The 15,005-nt window shown below is 42.1% G+C and overlaps 1 protein-coding gene across 1 annotated transcript; it reads right to left on the bottom strand.

Annotated features, from left to right (window-relative positions):
• Positions 1-8,615: 8,615 nt before the first annotated feature.
• KLHDC7A (kelch domain containing 7A) lies at positions 8,616-12,060 on the bottom strand. Its single transcript, XM_040423115.1, has one exon. The coding sequence runs from the start codon at positions 11,909-11,911 to the stop codon at positions 9,740-9,742; it is 2,172 nt and encodes a 723-aa protein (XP_040279049.1). The 5' UTR covers positions 11,912-12,060; the 3' UTR covers positions 8,616-9,739.
• Positions 12,061-15,005: the final 2,945 nt, after the last annotated feature.

The raw sequence follows: 15,005 nt of genomic DNA, 5'->3' as shown, positions 1-15,005 counted from the left end.
CAAAAGATGGGGATTGTAATCATTAAGACCTGGGGATGAAGACTGTATGGTATTGGTTGGCACCGTGGCAGTGAAATAATAAAGGCTTTTATCTTATTAGTATTGCCATTTTAGTTAGGAAAACCTGATTCGTTACCACGAAGCGCGAGAAAATTCTGATTTGTTTCTAATCGAAGTCTTCATAAACTTCAGACCAAAGTCCGCTTTGAATGCTTCATTTCACTAAACACTAGTCACAACCACGTGTATGTGAATAAAATAATGTTTTTTTTCTCTGTTGGGAGAGTGCTGCTTGATTTTGAACTTTTTAATCTATCTATCTATTTATCTATCTATATCTGTCTATTTTATTATCTATCCATTCAGGTACAGCTCAATAAATTACAGTATCATTGAAAAGTGAATTTATTTTAGTAATTCAATTCAAGAAATTAACCTCATATATTCTATACATTCATTATACTGTATATAGAGGGATCTACTCCAAGCCTTTATTTCTTCTAATGTTGACAATTACGGCTTACAGCTAATAAGACCCCAAAAGTCAGGATCTCAGAGAATTAGATTATTTTATAAGATTAAATAAAAATATGATTTTTGATACAGAAATGTTGGCCTCCTGAGAAGTCTGTCCAGTATATGCGATCAGTACTTGGTCGGGGCTTCTACTTCATCAGTGCAGCAATGTGACATGGAGGCGATCAGTACTGGTCGGGGCTCCTACTTCATCAGTGCGGCAATGTGACATGGAGGCGATCAGTACTGGTCGGGGCTTCTACTGCATCAGTGCGGCAATGTGACATGGAGGCGATCAGCCTGGGGCACTGCGGAGGGTTCTGGAAGCCCATGATGCTTTGATAGCGGCCTTAAGCTCATCTGCATTGTGGGGTCTGGGGTCTCTCATAGATTCTCTATGGGGTTTAGGTCAGTCAAGCCCAGTGATACTGCGGTTATTACACCAGGTGTGGGCAGGGGCCAAGTCCTGCTGGAAAATGACATCAGCATCTCTATTAATCTCATCAGCAGAGGGAAGCATGAAGCGCTCTGAAATCTCCCTGTAGACGGCTGCACTGACTGTGGACTTGATATAACACAGTGGACCAGCACCAGCAGAGGACATGGCTTCCCAACCATCACTGACTGTGGAGACTTCACACTGGACCTCAAGCACCTTGGATTGTGTCTCTCCACTCTGCCTCCAGACTCTGGGACCTTGATTTCCAAATGAAATGTAAAATTTACCTTTATCTGAAAAGGACTTTGGATCAATGAACAACATCCCAGTCCTTTTTGGACCAAATAAGACGCTTCTGACGTTGTCTCTGGATCATTAGGGGGCATGTGACCATTGTATCCCATGCCCTGGATAAGTCTGTGTCTAGTAGCTCTTGAAGCACTGACTCCAGCTGTGGTGATCCTTGTGAATCTCCCCCAAATTCTTGAATGGCCTTTTCTTGACAATCCACTCAACTTTCCATTAATAAGCTTGGATACAGCACTTTGTGAACAGCCACCTTCTTTAGCAATGATGTTTTGTGGCTTTCCCTCCTTGAGGAGTTTATCTATCTATCTATCTATCTAGAAAAAATTATTCCATGGTACCTCCAGATAAAGTAGTAAAGTGTGTCCTTTATTCACATCTATCTATCTATCTATCTATCTATCTATCTATCTATCTATCTATCTATCTATTAGTCTGTCTATCTATTCTGTCTCTATTGATCAGCTGTTTCAGGCTCTCACTGGAATCTATACAGAGGATGGAACCAGAAGCAGAAGGCACTGTACTGAGGTACTACAGCTCAGCTCCTATTCAAGTGAATGCTGGTGCCAGAAGCTACGCTGTGGGTAGAGCCTTCCTTCCATTGTATAGTTTCCGAAACAGCTGATCTGTGAGGAGCAGGGTTTCGGACCCCCACTGGTCTGATATTGATGACCTATCCTGAGGATAATCCATCAATATCCAAGTGTCGGAATATCCCTTTAATACATTTGCACTTTAGAAGGCTTCTTTTCAGTTATATTATATTGGAGTTTGTGTGTCCTGGTTGTAGGCTACTAACTCTCTCTTCCAAACTCTCTTGCCTTTGAACTTTTACATAATACATTTAGTAACAATTCACACCTTATCAGCGAGTAGTAAAGATAAAGCAAAGTATTTACCATCATTCCAGGGAGGTTTCTCACAGTCATGGAATGTCTGTGTCCATATGATCTCTCTGGTTATACTGGGAACGTCGTCGATGTACCAGTAATATGTTTATAGGATTTGTATCTAACAGAATTTGTTGCCATATCTAAGAGTTGCTGCAATATCTGTGGACACAATGGGCCTAAAATGGGTTATGATGGGAATGTGATACTGTTGCAGGATTTAGCAAGGGTTATCTAGAGCTGATTATCATGGTAACAGGGGGGCTCAGTGGTTTGTAATGCTGATCTGTAGCACTGGACAACCATGGACAACATTTGCTTGGAATTTGTATGTTCTTCATGACATGGATTCCTTCAGGGTTTCTGGTTTCCATCCACAGTCCAAGAACATGCTTATATAGTAAATTGGAATTAAGATTGTGAGTCCCAATTGGGACTGATGTGAGCGATGACAATCTCTGTACAGCACTATGGAATATAAAAAGCCCTTTAAAAAATGGATAAAATAAATAGATAAAACACCTATTCTGAAGTTTCAGGTCTTCCTAGCATCACCCATGCTACTTTTAAGACATTTTCATCTTCTGTTTACTGGAAATGAACTTTCCTTGTTTTCCATCTGGCTATCTGCACAGCACTGTATTCTCTTCATTGAGGTATGCTCCACTAGTCTGAAAATAATTTAATTATTAGTGTAGAAGTTTGTGCTTCAGAGCTGCTTTTCTTATTGAACTTGAATCAGGAACTCGCTACCATTCAGTCAGCCAATGCTGTCACTTATGTGGAAACTTTAAACCTATCAGACCCCTCTGCCTTCTGCCCATTGCTGTTAAACTAATGGAGGAAAAGCTACATGATGGCAAACATGTATCCAGAGAGCTAGAAATGCAGACTCCTCCTATTGAGATATCAACACATTTTAATGAAAGGAAGAATCAGGGAGAACGTCTATAATAATATGACAAGACTTACATTTAATTTGAGATATATATATATATATATATATATATATATATACAGTACAGACCAAAAGTTTGGACACACCTTCTCATTCAAAGAGTTTTCTTTATTTTCATGACTATGAAGGCATCAAAACTATGAATTAACACATGTGGAATTATATACATAACAAACAAGTGTGAAAGAACTGAAAATATGTCATATTCTAGGTTCTTCAAAGTAGCCACCTTTTGCTTTGATTACTGCTTTGCACACTCTTGGCATTCTCTTGATGAGCTTTAAGAGGTAGTCACCTGAAATAGTCTTCCAACAGTCTTGAAGGAGTTCCCAGAGATGCTTAGCACTTGTTGGCCCTTTCGCCTTCACTCTGCGGTCCAGCTCACCTCAAACCATCTCGATTGGGTTCAGGTCTGGTGACTGTGGAGGCCAGGTCATCTGGCGCAGCACCCCATCACTCTCCTTCATGGTCAAATAGCCCTTACTTTCAAAGTTTTCCCAATTTTTCGGCTGACTGACTGACCTTCATTTCTTAAAGTTATGATGGCCACTCGTTTTTCTTTACTTAGCTGCTCTTTTCTTGCCATAATACAAATTCTAACAGTCTATTCAGTAGGACTATCAGCTGTGTATCCACCTGACTTCTCCTCAACGCAACTGATGGTCCCAACCCCATTTATAAGGCAAGAAATCCCACTTATTAAACCTGACAGGAGACACCTGTGAAGTGAAAACCATTTCAGGGGACTACCTCTTGAAGCTCATCAAGAGAATGCCAAGAGTGTGCAAAGCAGTAATCAAAGCAAAAGGTGGCTACTTTGAAGAACCTAGAATATGACATATTTTCAGTTGTTTCACACTTGTTTGTTATGTATATAATTCCACATGTGTTAATTCATAGTTTTGATGCCTTCAGTGTGAATCTACAATTTTCATGGTCATGAAAATAAAGAAAACTCTTTGAATGAGAAGGTGTGTCCAAACTTTTGGTCTGTACTGTGTGTGTATATATATATATATATATATATATATATATATGGATAAGATAGATAGATAGATATAGATAGATAGATAGATAGATAGATAGATATTGGATAGATAGATAGATAGATAGATAGATAGATAGATATTAGATGGATAGATGAATAGATAGATATTGGATGGATGGATAGATAGAATAGATATGAGATATATAGATAGATAGAATAGATATGAGATGGATAGATATGAGATAGATATTAGATAGATAGATAGATATGACAGACAGAAGAGATTTAAGGTGCAGCTCTGCAGAAACTTTGAACAAATCAGTGGAAATCTCATATAAAATACGGTATAAAGTCACGAGCCTTTATGCATTTTACAGATATATTTATTTCTATAATTCATACCAAAATAAAATCTCTCTGTCGTATCTACAATAATTTAAACTAGGCGCTGATTATAACTCAGAATTTCTTTGAAATCTTAATTTGCATATAGTAAAAGCAAAGTGATTTATTTCTGATTAACTGTGCGGCTGATGAATCTTCTTTACACTTTTAATTTGCAGACTTAGTTGAAGCATTTGAAAAGATCAGCATTATATCGCAGCATTGTGTGGCTCGATTCTTCTAGTGCCGTGCTGATGCTGCAGTCATTCACCCAGGTCATGATTTCTGAGGTTACAGGTCCTCTCTGGTGGAGTAGTGATGTCATCGCACAGGCTAAATGATGTCACCTAATATTTGATACCACCCTGGAGAACACTACTTCAGTCTGATCCCAGTTTGTATTATGTGTGTTATAAATGTATGCTTTGTCGCTGCTGTGTATAAAGGTGGCAATTTCCAATGTGGTCATAGTTACTTTCTTGGACAGCCCCCAACCATGCTCCCAATTATGGAATAGGGTAGTAATGAAGGGCTCTTACTCTGTAGGACTACACAGACATGGAGAAACTAGCCTAAACTCAACGGGTCCCATGCAAACCATTGGTCCTGTGTCTCCAGAAGTTCTCCGCACTGATGTAAAGTAGTAATCACGGGGGATGGGGTCTACACTTCCTGTCATTCATTCCTTTGATAAACACCACCTCTAGCTATTGTGAGAATAGCTTTTACTCTATAGGACTATGCAGACATGGAGAAACTAGCCTAAACTCAATGGGCCCCATGCAAACCACTGGACCCGTGACTCATGTCTCCAGAAGATCTCAGCACTGATATAAAGTAGTAATCATGGGGGACAGGGTCTAAACTTCCTGCCACTTATTCCTTTGATGAACACTACATCCAGCTGCTATAAGAAGCTGTTACTCTATAAAACTACACAGACATGGAGAAACTAGCCTAAACTCAATGGGCCCCATGCAAACCACTGGTCCCGCGAATTGTAGTAATCATGGGGGACAGGGTCTAAACTCATGTCACTCATTCCTTTGATGAACACTACATCCAGCTGCTATAAGACTAGCTCTTATTTTATAGGACTACACAGACATGGAGAAACTAGGCTAAACTTAAAGGCCCCCATGTAAACCACTGGTCCCATGACTCATAGTAATCATGAGGGACAGGGTCTACAATTCTTGTCACTCATTCCTTTGGTGAACAGTACATCCAGCTGCTATAAGAATAGCTCTTATTCTATAGGATTACACATACATGGAGAAACTAGCCTCAATAGGCCCCATGCAAACCACTGGTCCTGTTCTCAGCAATGATAAAAAGTAGTAATCATGGGGGACAGGGTCTACACTTGCTGTCACTCATTCCATTGATGAACACTACATGAAATAGCTGATATCAGAGTTCAACAGAGAAGACTGCAGTGCCCAGTAATCTCAGTTCAGCCCGTCTATCCCCTCTTTTACGCCCCTAACCACCCCTCATCTAACGCGGAGGCATTTTCGTGCCTTCTCTCTGCTCTGTTACTGATCTGCTTAGAGGATAAGTGCCGCAGTCACGGCCTCTTGTTTTCTCCCTCAGGCTACATAGAAAATCTGATCAATAGATCAAAGCTCTGTTTTGGAAGTGGCAGAGATTTTCTTTCCATGTCTTAATTTCAAGCGTTTCGTATACCATTCAGGTCTAGAAGAAGATCTCTCCTAGAGCCAGGACTGACCCATGGTCAATGCGCCAATTCACACATGTGGTTTTCCCGCAGTGACCATCGCAGAGATAACAGCAGCGTGATCCATTGAGTCCTTATTTTACTGCAAGACTTGTCCATTATAATGAACGGATGCGCAAGAAAAGTGGACCGCCATCTGTGTGTGGTCAAAATAGGGTGACTCCCGATCATGACATGTTACAGTGGCGTCATCTCTGTCATGACATATCAATAAACACTATGGGGCAAATTTATCAAAACTGATGTAAAGGAAAACTGGCTTAGTTGCCCATAGCAACCAATCAGATTCCACCTTTCATTTTTCAGAGCTCTTTTGGAAAATGAAAGATGGAATGTGATTGGTTGCTGTGAACATCTGGCTTAGTCGCCTATAGCAAACCAACCAATCAGATACCACCTTTCATTTCTCAGAGCTCCTTTGGAAAATTAAAGGTGGAATCTGAAAGGTTGCTATGGGCAACTGAGACAGTTTTCCTTTTAAACCAGTTTTGATAAACCTCCCCCATAGTGTTTGAGGATTTAGGAAACTGTCCATAGCAACCAATCACAGCGCAGGTTTCAGAGCAGAGTATGAAATGAAAGCCGTGCTGTGACTGGTTGCTATGGGCAACAGACAGCTTTGCTTTTAGGCAGGTTCATATGTCTCTGCCATAAGTTGGCAAATTATGAAAATGAAGGGGAAAAATGCCTCTGTTGCCCATAGCAACCAATCACAGCAACACTTTCATTTTCCAAGAGCAAGATATAAAATGAAAGCTGTGCTGTGATTGGTTGCTATGGGAAACAAAGACATTTTTTCTTTCAGACAGCGTTATAAATCTCCTGCAATGTGCCATAATTTACTTCATAAGCTGAATACGTTCTGATACTGAAGTAAAAGTGTCTGCACTCAGATAATTATTAATACGAGGCCTCGTTCCACTGGGCTTCATACTTGACAACTCTCTGGGAATGTCTGGGAGGCTCCTGGAAAAAGAGACCTCCTGGGCTTCTGCGAAAACATGGCAGGCCGCTTTCTCACAGAAAGTATTCCTCCATGTAGAAGTCTGTAAAATTAGGTGCCCAAAATGCATTGGGTGGGGGAAGGGCGCCATACCAAGAGGGTAGGGTGACACAAAAGGAGCAGTGCTCTGTACAAAGGGTGTGTGTCCACATCCGCAAAATTTTGCACGACATACTAATTTTAATACCACGTAAATACATTTTCATATTGTGCTGCGACGCTAAGTGTCAGCGTAATCAGGGGTGGTACAGGGGCCGAGAGGAACTGAATGGGTCACCTTATGGGCAATGAATGGGGCTCATGCTCGGGTGAACCAGTCCACTAGTCTAGGTCAAAGACACCGATCAGCCATAACATTACTACCACTATGGACCATCTGGTGACAATGCCACCTGTCAGGGTCTGGATATATTAGGCAGCAAGTGAACTGTCCATTTTTGAAGTTGATGTGTTGGAAGCAAGAAAAATGAGCAAATGTAAGGCTCCATTCACACGTCCGCAAATGGGTCCGCATCCGTTCCGCAATTTTGCGGAACGGGTGCGGACCCGTTAATTTTCTATGGGGACGGAATGGATGCGGAAGGCACGCAGTGTGCTGTCCGCATCCGCATTTGCGGAGCGCGGCCCCGATCTTCAGGTCCACAGCTCCGCAAAAGATAGAACATGTCCTATTCTTGTCCGCAGCTTGCGGACAAGAATAGGCATTTCTATAGGGGTGCTGGGCGGGTGTGTTGCGGATCCGCAATTTGCGGGTCCGCAACACACCACAGACGTGTGAATGGAGCCTAAGGATGTAAGCGACTGTGACGAGGGCTGAATTGTGATATGTAGACGGCTGGCTCAGAGCATCCCCAAAATGTCCAGTCTTGTGGGGTCTTCTTGTTATGTAGGGGGTTGTAGCTTTAAAAATGGTCAAAAGAAGGACGACCGGTGAACCGGTGACAGGGACATAGGCAACCACAGTTATGGAAGCTCATAATGATCAAAGCCTAGCTCGCCGGTAGTGTACATTTTTCAGCATAAATTGCTGATAAAATTGATGCTGGACCCCTTTAGGGGTGTCATCGCTGGTTTGTGGGAATGAGGATGTGACGTACAATACTCTGTCATACAAATCCAAGCAATCTTCATCAGTGTGTGTATGCTCTACTGAAATGTCAGTCGCAGTAATGTGGGGAGGTATCTGGAGGGGGCTGGTAATGTGGCATCGCTGGAGGGAGTCAGCTTTTGCAACCAATGGGTTCAGCAGATTTGTCCCTATGACACTGGCTGACCTGGTACATGTGCGCTTGGCAGCTGAAGACATCTGTGTTGGTCCCATGTTCCTATGTGCCCGCATTGCTGAGAAAAATGATGTTTTATTATATGCAAATGAGCCTCTAGGAGCAACGGGGGCGTCGCCATTACACCTAGAGGCTCTGCTCTCTCTGCAACTGCCATGTCCTCTGCACTTTAAATGACAGGACCAGGCAGTGAAAATGTGATCACACCTGGCGCTGTTAATCAAATTGCATTGGGTACAGTAGCTGCAGAGAGACCAGACCCTCTAGGTGTAACGGTAACGCCCCCGTTGCACCTAGAGGGTCATTTGCATATATTAAAACATCATTTTTCTCAGCAATGCGGGCACGTAGGATCATGGGACTAACACAGATATCTTCAACTGCCAAGCGCCCATATAACAGGTCAGCCGGTATCAAAGGTACAAATCTGCTGACAGATGCCCTTTAAAAGACATTCCTTCAGTGCACTATTAGAATACCAGAGCGTAGTCTCTTAAGGGTCATTCTAACTATAGCATTACTGTAATTGTACATATAATTTCAAAGGCAAATACTCCTAATCTCTGTTTGCATATGACGTGGAGCGTTCAGGATGCACCCTGCCGTCCTATAATAACAAGCTATGGCGGCTGCAGCTGAAGGCTACACGTTAACCCTAAAGTCACTCTTTATATTCATGTGCAGATAATAGATTACATAGCATTCTGTCACATTGTAACTCATCCTAATTATCTATATTTGGTGTAAGCGCTCCATCTTTTTTTTTTTACACATCCTTCATCATCTATGGGGTTAATGCTGACGCCAGTGTTACACTATAGACATAAAATATGCATATTCCCCAAAATCTGGAAAAAAAAATCCCATCTCTAAAAGTTCAGCTGTGAGTTACTGAGCAATGAGAAGTAATTACTGCGAATGTTGGTGTTTTTACCTGCTAGGCTCCAGGATTTATCTTTCTGTCTCTTGCCTGTATGAATACAGAATATATGTATTAGGGCAAAAAAAAAAAAAAAAAAGGTAAAAAAGTTTCCGTCTTGCAGAAAAGACTTTAGTGCGGTGCCACGAACTTGCTTGAAGCTGCAGTTTATAACGGTGCATTTGTCAAGAGAATTGCAGTTGTAGACAATGAATAATTATCACATTTCCGCTTTTATGTCCTGTACGTGGATGTAGCCAGTGTCAAGATCTGACTCTTAACAAGCTTCCAACCTCTTTGTTGGTGAGTTCACTGTACGCCCTTGACTGGCAGAACAAGGACAAGAGGGTAGAGGATGCCCTTTGGCAAGGGCACAGTCTGTAGGTCTACATCCATAAACCTGGGAGATACTTCATCCGCCAAGAAACGCAGGTGGAAGTTTCTGCTAATGCAGTAGATGTTGTTATCGATGACCACACACTGGAAGGGTGTCGGATAAGGCATCGCGTATGTGGCACATTCATACCAGATCCTGGCTCGAATGTTGCAACGGTGGACACTTATCCCCATGCTGCGGTTCAGGTCAAAGCGGTAGAGGAAGTTGTTGGCGATTACGATCTCTGTCGTCCTGTCTTTGCTGCCGCTGATGTGACTGTTCTTCCAGATTTTCTCTCGATGGTTATATCTTAAGAGCATGTATCGTATGGTTCCACCCGTCACGTAAATCTCATCGTCATACGCAGTCGCCATATGAGCGACCGCAAAGGTGTCATTCGGAAGAGGCGCTATGTAACTCCACTTGTTTTGGCGTGGGTCATACCTTTCAACGGTATGAAGGCATTCCCCCCCGATGGCATAGAGGCAGCCATCAAGGGTTACAAGTTTGCAGTGAGGCCTTGCTTCTTTGAGCGAAGCCACCTCCTTCCAAGTGTCCATCGAGGGGTTGTAGCAGAGGACACGTTTGGACGGTTTCATTTGCCTCTCAAGGCCGTCTGAACCAAGCACGATGAAGATGTAGTTGAAGAGAGTGGCCATGGAAGAGCCTCTGCTGACAGCTTCACTTGGGATGTGGGACAACGCGTGCCACTGGTCATTGTCACTGTCGTAATAACTCAGACTGCTGCTGTTTTCAGGTGCATTGGTGGCTTGAGTGTCAATGTCAGCAACAACCACAAAACGCCTTCCCTTCATCCTGGCCTCAAGAATTAAGTCTCTCTCCATGGCGTTGAGACGTCCATAGATTGTTGGGTTTTGTAGAACCTGTAAGTAGTTGTCACTCATTATTTTGTAAGCCGCTGCTATAAGGACATCGTGGTTGTATTTCTTTGCCAGGCACAAGACTTCATAACAGTTTCCCAAATCAAGATGGATATCAAGAGTGGACTCTTTATCCAAAGAAATGTGGTAGGTGTTTGGTGCGGACTGTACCACTCTAGCACTGTCCTGGTCTTGCTGGTTGGAAAATGATGAGGATGCAGTGACAGAAGAAATTATATTGGATTTGATTCGCTGTGTTTGTGTGTCGTTGGTGGTTCCTTTGTCTTCTTCCTCTTGGTTGTCTTTTAGGTTTTGGATTTTGCTCATTTCCTCCTGAATGTTATCCTTTGTACAGTCATCATCATTAGTTGGTTCTAGTTGAGCCGTGATGCTTATGTCCCCTTTGTTAGCAGATGATTGTAAATCTGTAAGGGGTATCTGGTTTTCATGAACCCCAGTATCAAGGCGATGATCAACTTCATCTATGATTGCCTGAGAACTGGATTCCACCATCTTCTCTCTTAAGCCTTCTGTTGTGAGTATCTGGGTTTGGCCACCATATGTGATGATATCACCTTGAATTTCTGTTGAGATAACCTGGGGTGAATTTTCTTCTGGTCGATTTTCGTGACTTGCAGACAAATCTTCAGATTCCTTTCCCGTGGAACCATTTGCCATTTCTGACTTTTCTTGCATTTCTCCACCTTCTGGATCCTGCCTGCAGTCCTGGCTCTGTGTTTTGTTGATGACGTCTTCTCCATCACACTCATCTGTTTGGCCTGCAGTATCATCTCTAGTTTGTTGTTGGCTTAGCAGGGGGTCAAGCTTCTTGTGCACTTGTTCACTCGTTAGACCACTTTGATCTTTCTGGGTGACATCACCAATCGGTAATCCCTCTTGAGCCTTATAGTGAGTCTGGTTTGCAGGGTTCTTATTTCCGTGATCTGTGACCGAGCTGTTCTGCAAGTTGTGTACACACCTAAATCTCAGGTTACCATTTTCTTCACCTATGTAATCCCGTAAAGGAGTTTCTTCAGTAGGGTTCTTCTCTGTGACACTGCATGGGACATGATTGCCATTTGGATCAGTGCTCTCTAGTTTTCGTAACTTATAAAATCTATAAGCGAGTGCCAAAATAAAGACAGCAGTTGCTGAGAGCGCTACTTTTCCTATCAGCTGCATGTCCAAATGCCAGACTCTGCTCTCCCACGGCGTGTTAATCATTATTCTATATCAAGTGTGAGCTCAAGAATCTCAGGAATCCATGCAATTACCTTGGCTGCTGAAAACCAGTTGGGTCTGCTCTAGAGAAGAGTCCTCTGTTTCTCGGTGCTACCTTGTATCTAAGGGACAGGTGAGCATGAAATAGCCCAGAATCCTGCACCACAGGCTGGGCAGGACCGCATCGCCATCTGCTCCACGAGGCTTTGCATATTTAAGGAAAAAAGAGGAAGGGCAGGACACCAAACACGCAGAAACAATATAACACTGGGCTACTGTGTACTAAGTAAACACGTTCTGTGTTTCCCTCTACTAAATAGGGTGCATTCATATTACATGTTAATACCTGGACTGACCAGTTTCTTTACCTGGAGCATTGCTACCTCTAAGTCAACTTCTCTGCAATTTACACAGTGGAGCTGGGCTTATTCTGGATTCGTGTGTACTGTACAGAGAGTCAAAAGTCAAAAAAACACTCAAATAGATCACATATTATAAGGCTGCTGCTACGTGGCGATTGTGGCTGTGAAACCTGTTGCAATACTAAAGGTCGTACTTTCACTAAACTACATTGTACATTGCAGCACAGTGAGTGTGAATGGAGTCACGTCCAGACTGCTGAATTGCCCCAACCAAGGCTCTAGAGTCACAAGAAATCCAATCCTGATCGATTTTTTTAAAATTTGTCTTACCTTGAGACACAACGCAACTCTATTCATCTTCTATATGCTATGATGTAGCATAGTGAAAGGGAGATCTTAGGTCACCAATATCACCATGTAGCCCCAGCCATGAAGTCAGATAGATCATCATCATTACAATTATATAAAGGACCGTGGGGGTTTGCATTTGGTTTATAATATGGTAACCAGACTACTGACCCTACATTGCATTACTTATCCTGTACTGATCCTGAGGTAACCCCTGTATTGTACTCCAGAGCTGCACTCACCATTCTGCTGGTGCAGTCACTGTGTACATACATTATATTACTTATCCTGTACTGATATTGAGTTATCTCCTGTATTATACTCCAGAGCTGTACTCACTATTCTGATGGTGGAGTCTCTGTGTTACAAGCATTACATGAATTATCCTGTACTGAGCCTGAGTTATCTCCTGTATTATACTCCAGAGCTGTACTCGCTATTCTACTGGTGGAGTCACTGTGTACATACATAACTTATCCTGTACTGATCCGGAGTTATATCCTGTATTATACTCCAGAGCTGCACTCACTATTCTGCTGGTGGAGTCACTGTGTACATACATTACATTACTTATCCTGTACTGACCCTGAGTTATATCCTATATTATACTCCAGAGCTGCACTCACTATTCTGCTGGTGAAGTCTCTGTGTACATACATTACTTAGCCTGTACTAATCCTGAGTTATATCATGTCTTGTGCTCCAGAGCTGCACTTACTATTCTGCTGGTGGAGTCACTGTGTATATACATTACTTATCCTGTACTGATCCTGAGTTATATCCTGTATTATACTCCAGAGCTGCAGTCACTATTCTACTAGTGGAGTCACTGTGTACATACATTACATTACTTATCCTGTACTTATCCTGAGTTACAACCCGTATTTTACTCCAGAGCTGCACTCACTATTCTGCTGGGGGAGTCACTAAGTACACACATTAAATTACTTATCCTGTACTGATCCTGAGTTACATCCTGTATTATACCCCAGAGCTGCACTCACTATTCTGCTGGGGGAGTCACTGTGTACATACATTACTTATCCTGTACTGATCCTCAGTTACATCCTGTATTATACTCCAGAGCTGCACTCACTATTATGCTAGTGGAGTCACTAAGTACACACATTACATTACTTATCCTGTACTGATCCTGAGTTACATCCTGTATTATACTCCAGAGCTGCACTCACTATTCTGCTGGTGCAGTCACTGTGTACATACATTACATTACTTATCCTGTACTGATCCTGAGTTACATCCTGTATTATACTCCAGAGCTGCTCTCACTATTCTGCTGGTGGAGTCACTGTGTACATACATTACATTACTTATCCTGTACTGATCCTGAGTTACATCCTGTATTATACTCCAGAGCTGCACTCACTATTCTGCTGGTGCAGTCACTGTGTACATACATTACATTACTTATCCTGTACTGATCCTGAGTTACATCCTGTATTATACTCCAGAGCTGCACTCACTATTCTGCTGGTGCAGTCACTGTGTACATACATTACTTATCCTGTACTGATCCAGAGTTACATCCTGTATTATACTCCAGAGCTGCTCTCACTATTCTGCTGGTGGAGTCACTGTGTACATACATTACTTATCCTGTACTGATCCTGAGTTACATCATGTATTATACCCCAGAGCTGCACTCACTATTCTGCTGGTGCAGTCACTGTGTACATACATTACATTACTTATCCTGTACTGATCCTGAGTTACATCCTGCATTATACAGGGAGTGCAGAATTATTAGGCAAGTTGTATTTTTGAGGATTAATTTTATTATTGAACAACAACCATGTTCTCAATGAACCCAAAAAACTCATTAATATCAAAGCTGAATATTTTTGGAAGTAGTTTTTAGTTTGTTTTTAGTTTTAGCTATTTTAGGGGGATATCTGTGTGTGCAGGTGACTATTACTGTGCATAATTATTAGGCAACTTAACAAAAAACAAATATATACCCATTTCAATTATTTATTTTTACCAGTGAAACCAATATAACATCTCAACATTCACAAATATACATTTCTGACATTCAAAAACAAAACAAAAACAAATCAGTGACCAATATAGCCACCTTTCTTTGCAAGGACACTCAAAAGCCTGCCATCCATGGATTCTGTCAGTGTTTTGATCTGTTCACCATCAACATTGCGTGCAGCAGCAACCACAGCCTCCCAGACACTGTTCAGAGAGGTGTACTGTTTTCCCTCCTTGTAAATCTCACATTTGATGATGGACCACAGGTTCTCAATGGGGTTCAGATCAGGTGAACAAGGAGGCCATGTCATTAGATTTTCTTCTTTTATACCCTTTCTTGCCAGCCACGCTGTGGAGTACTTGGACGCGTGTGATGGAGCATTGTCCTG

The sequence above is a fragment of the Bufo bufo genome, chromosome 1 (assembly GCF_905171765.1).
Source record: "Bufo bufo chromosome 1, aBufBuf1.1, whole genome shotgun sequence".
Taxonomy (NCBI): Eukaryota; Metazoa; Chordata; class Amphibia; order Anura; family Bufonidae; genus Bufo; species Bufo bufo.
Note: the sequence above shows the minus strand (reverse complement) of the source record. Positions and strands in the feature narration are given on the sequence as shown.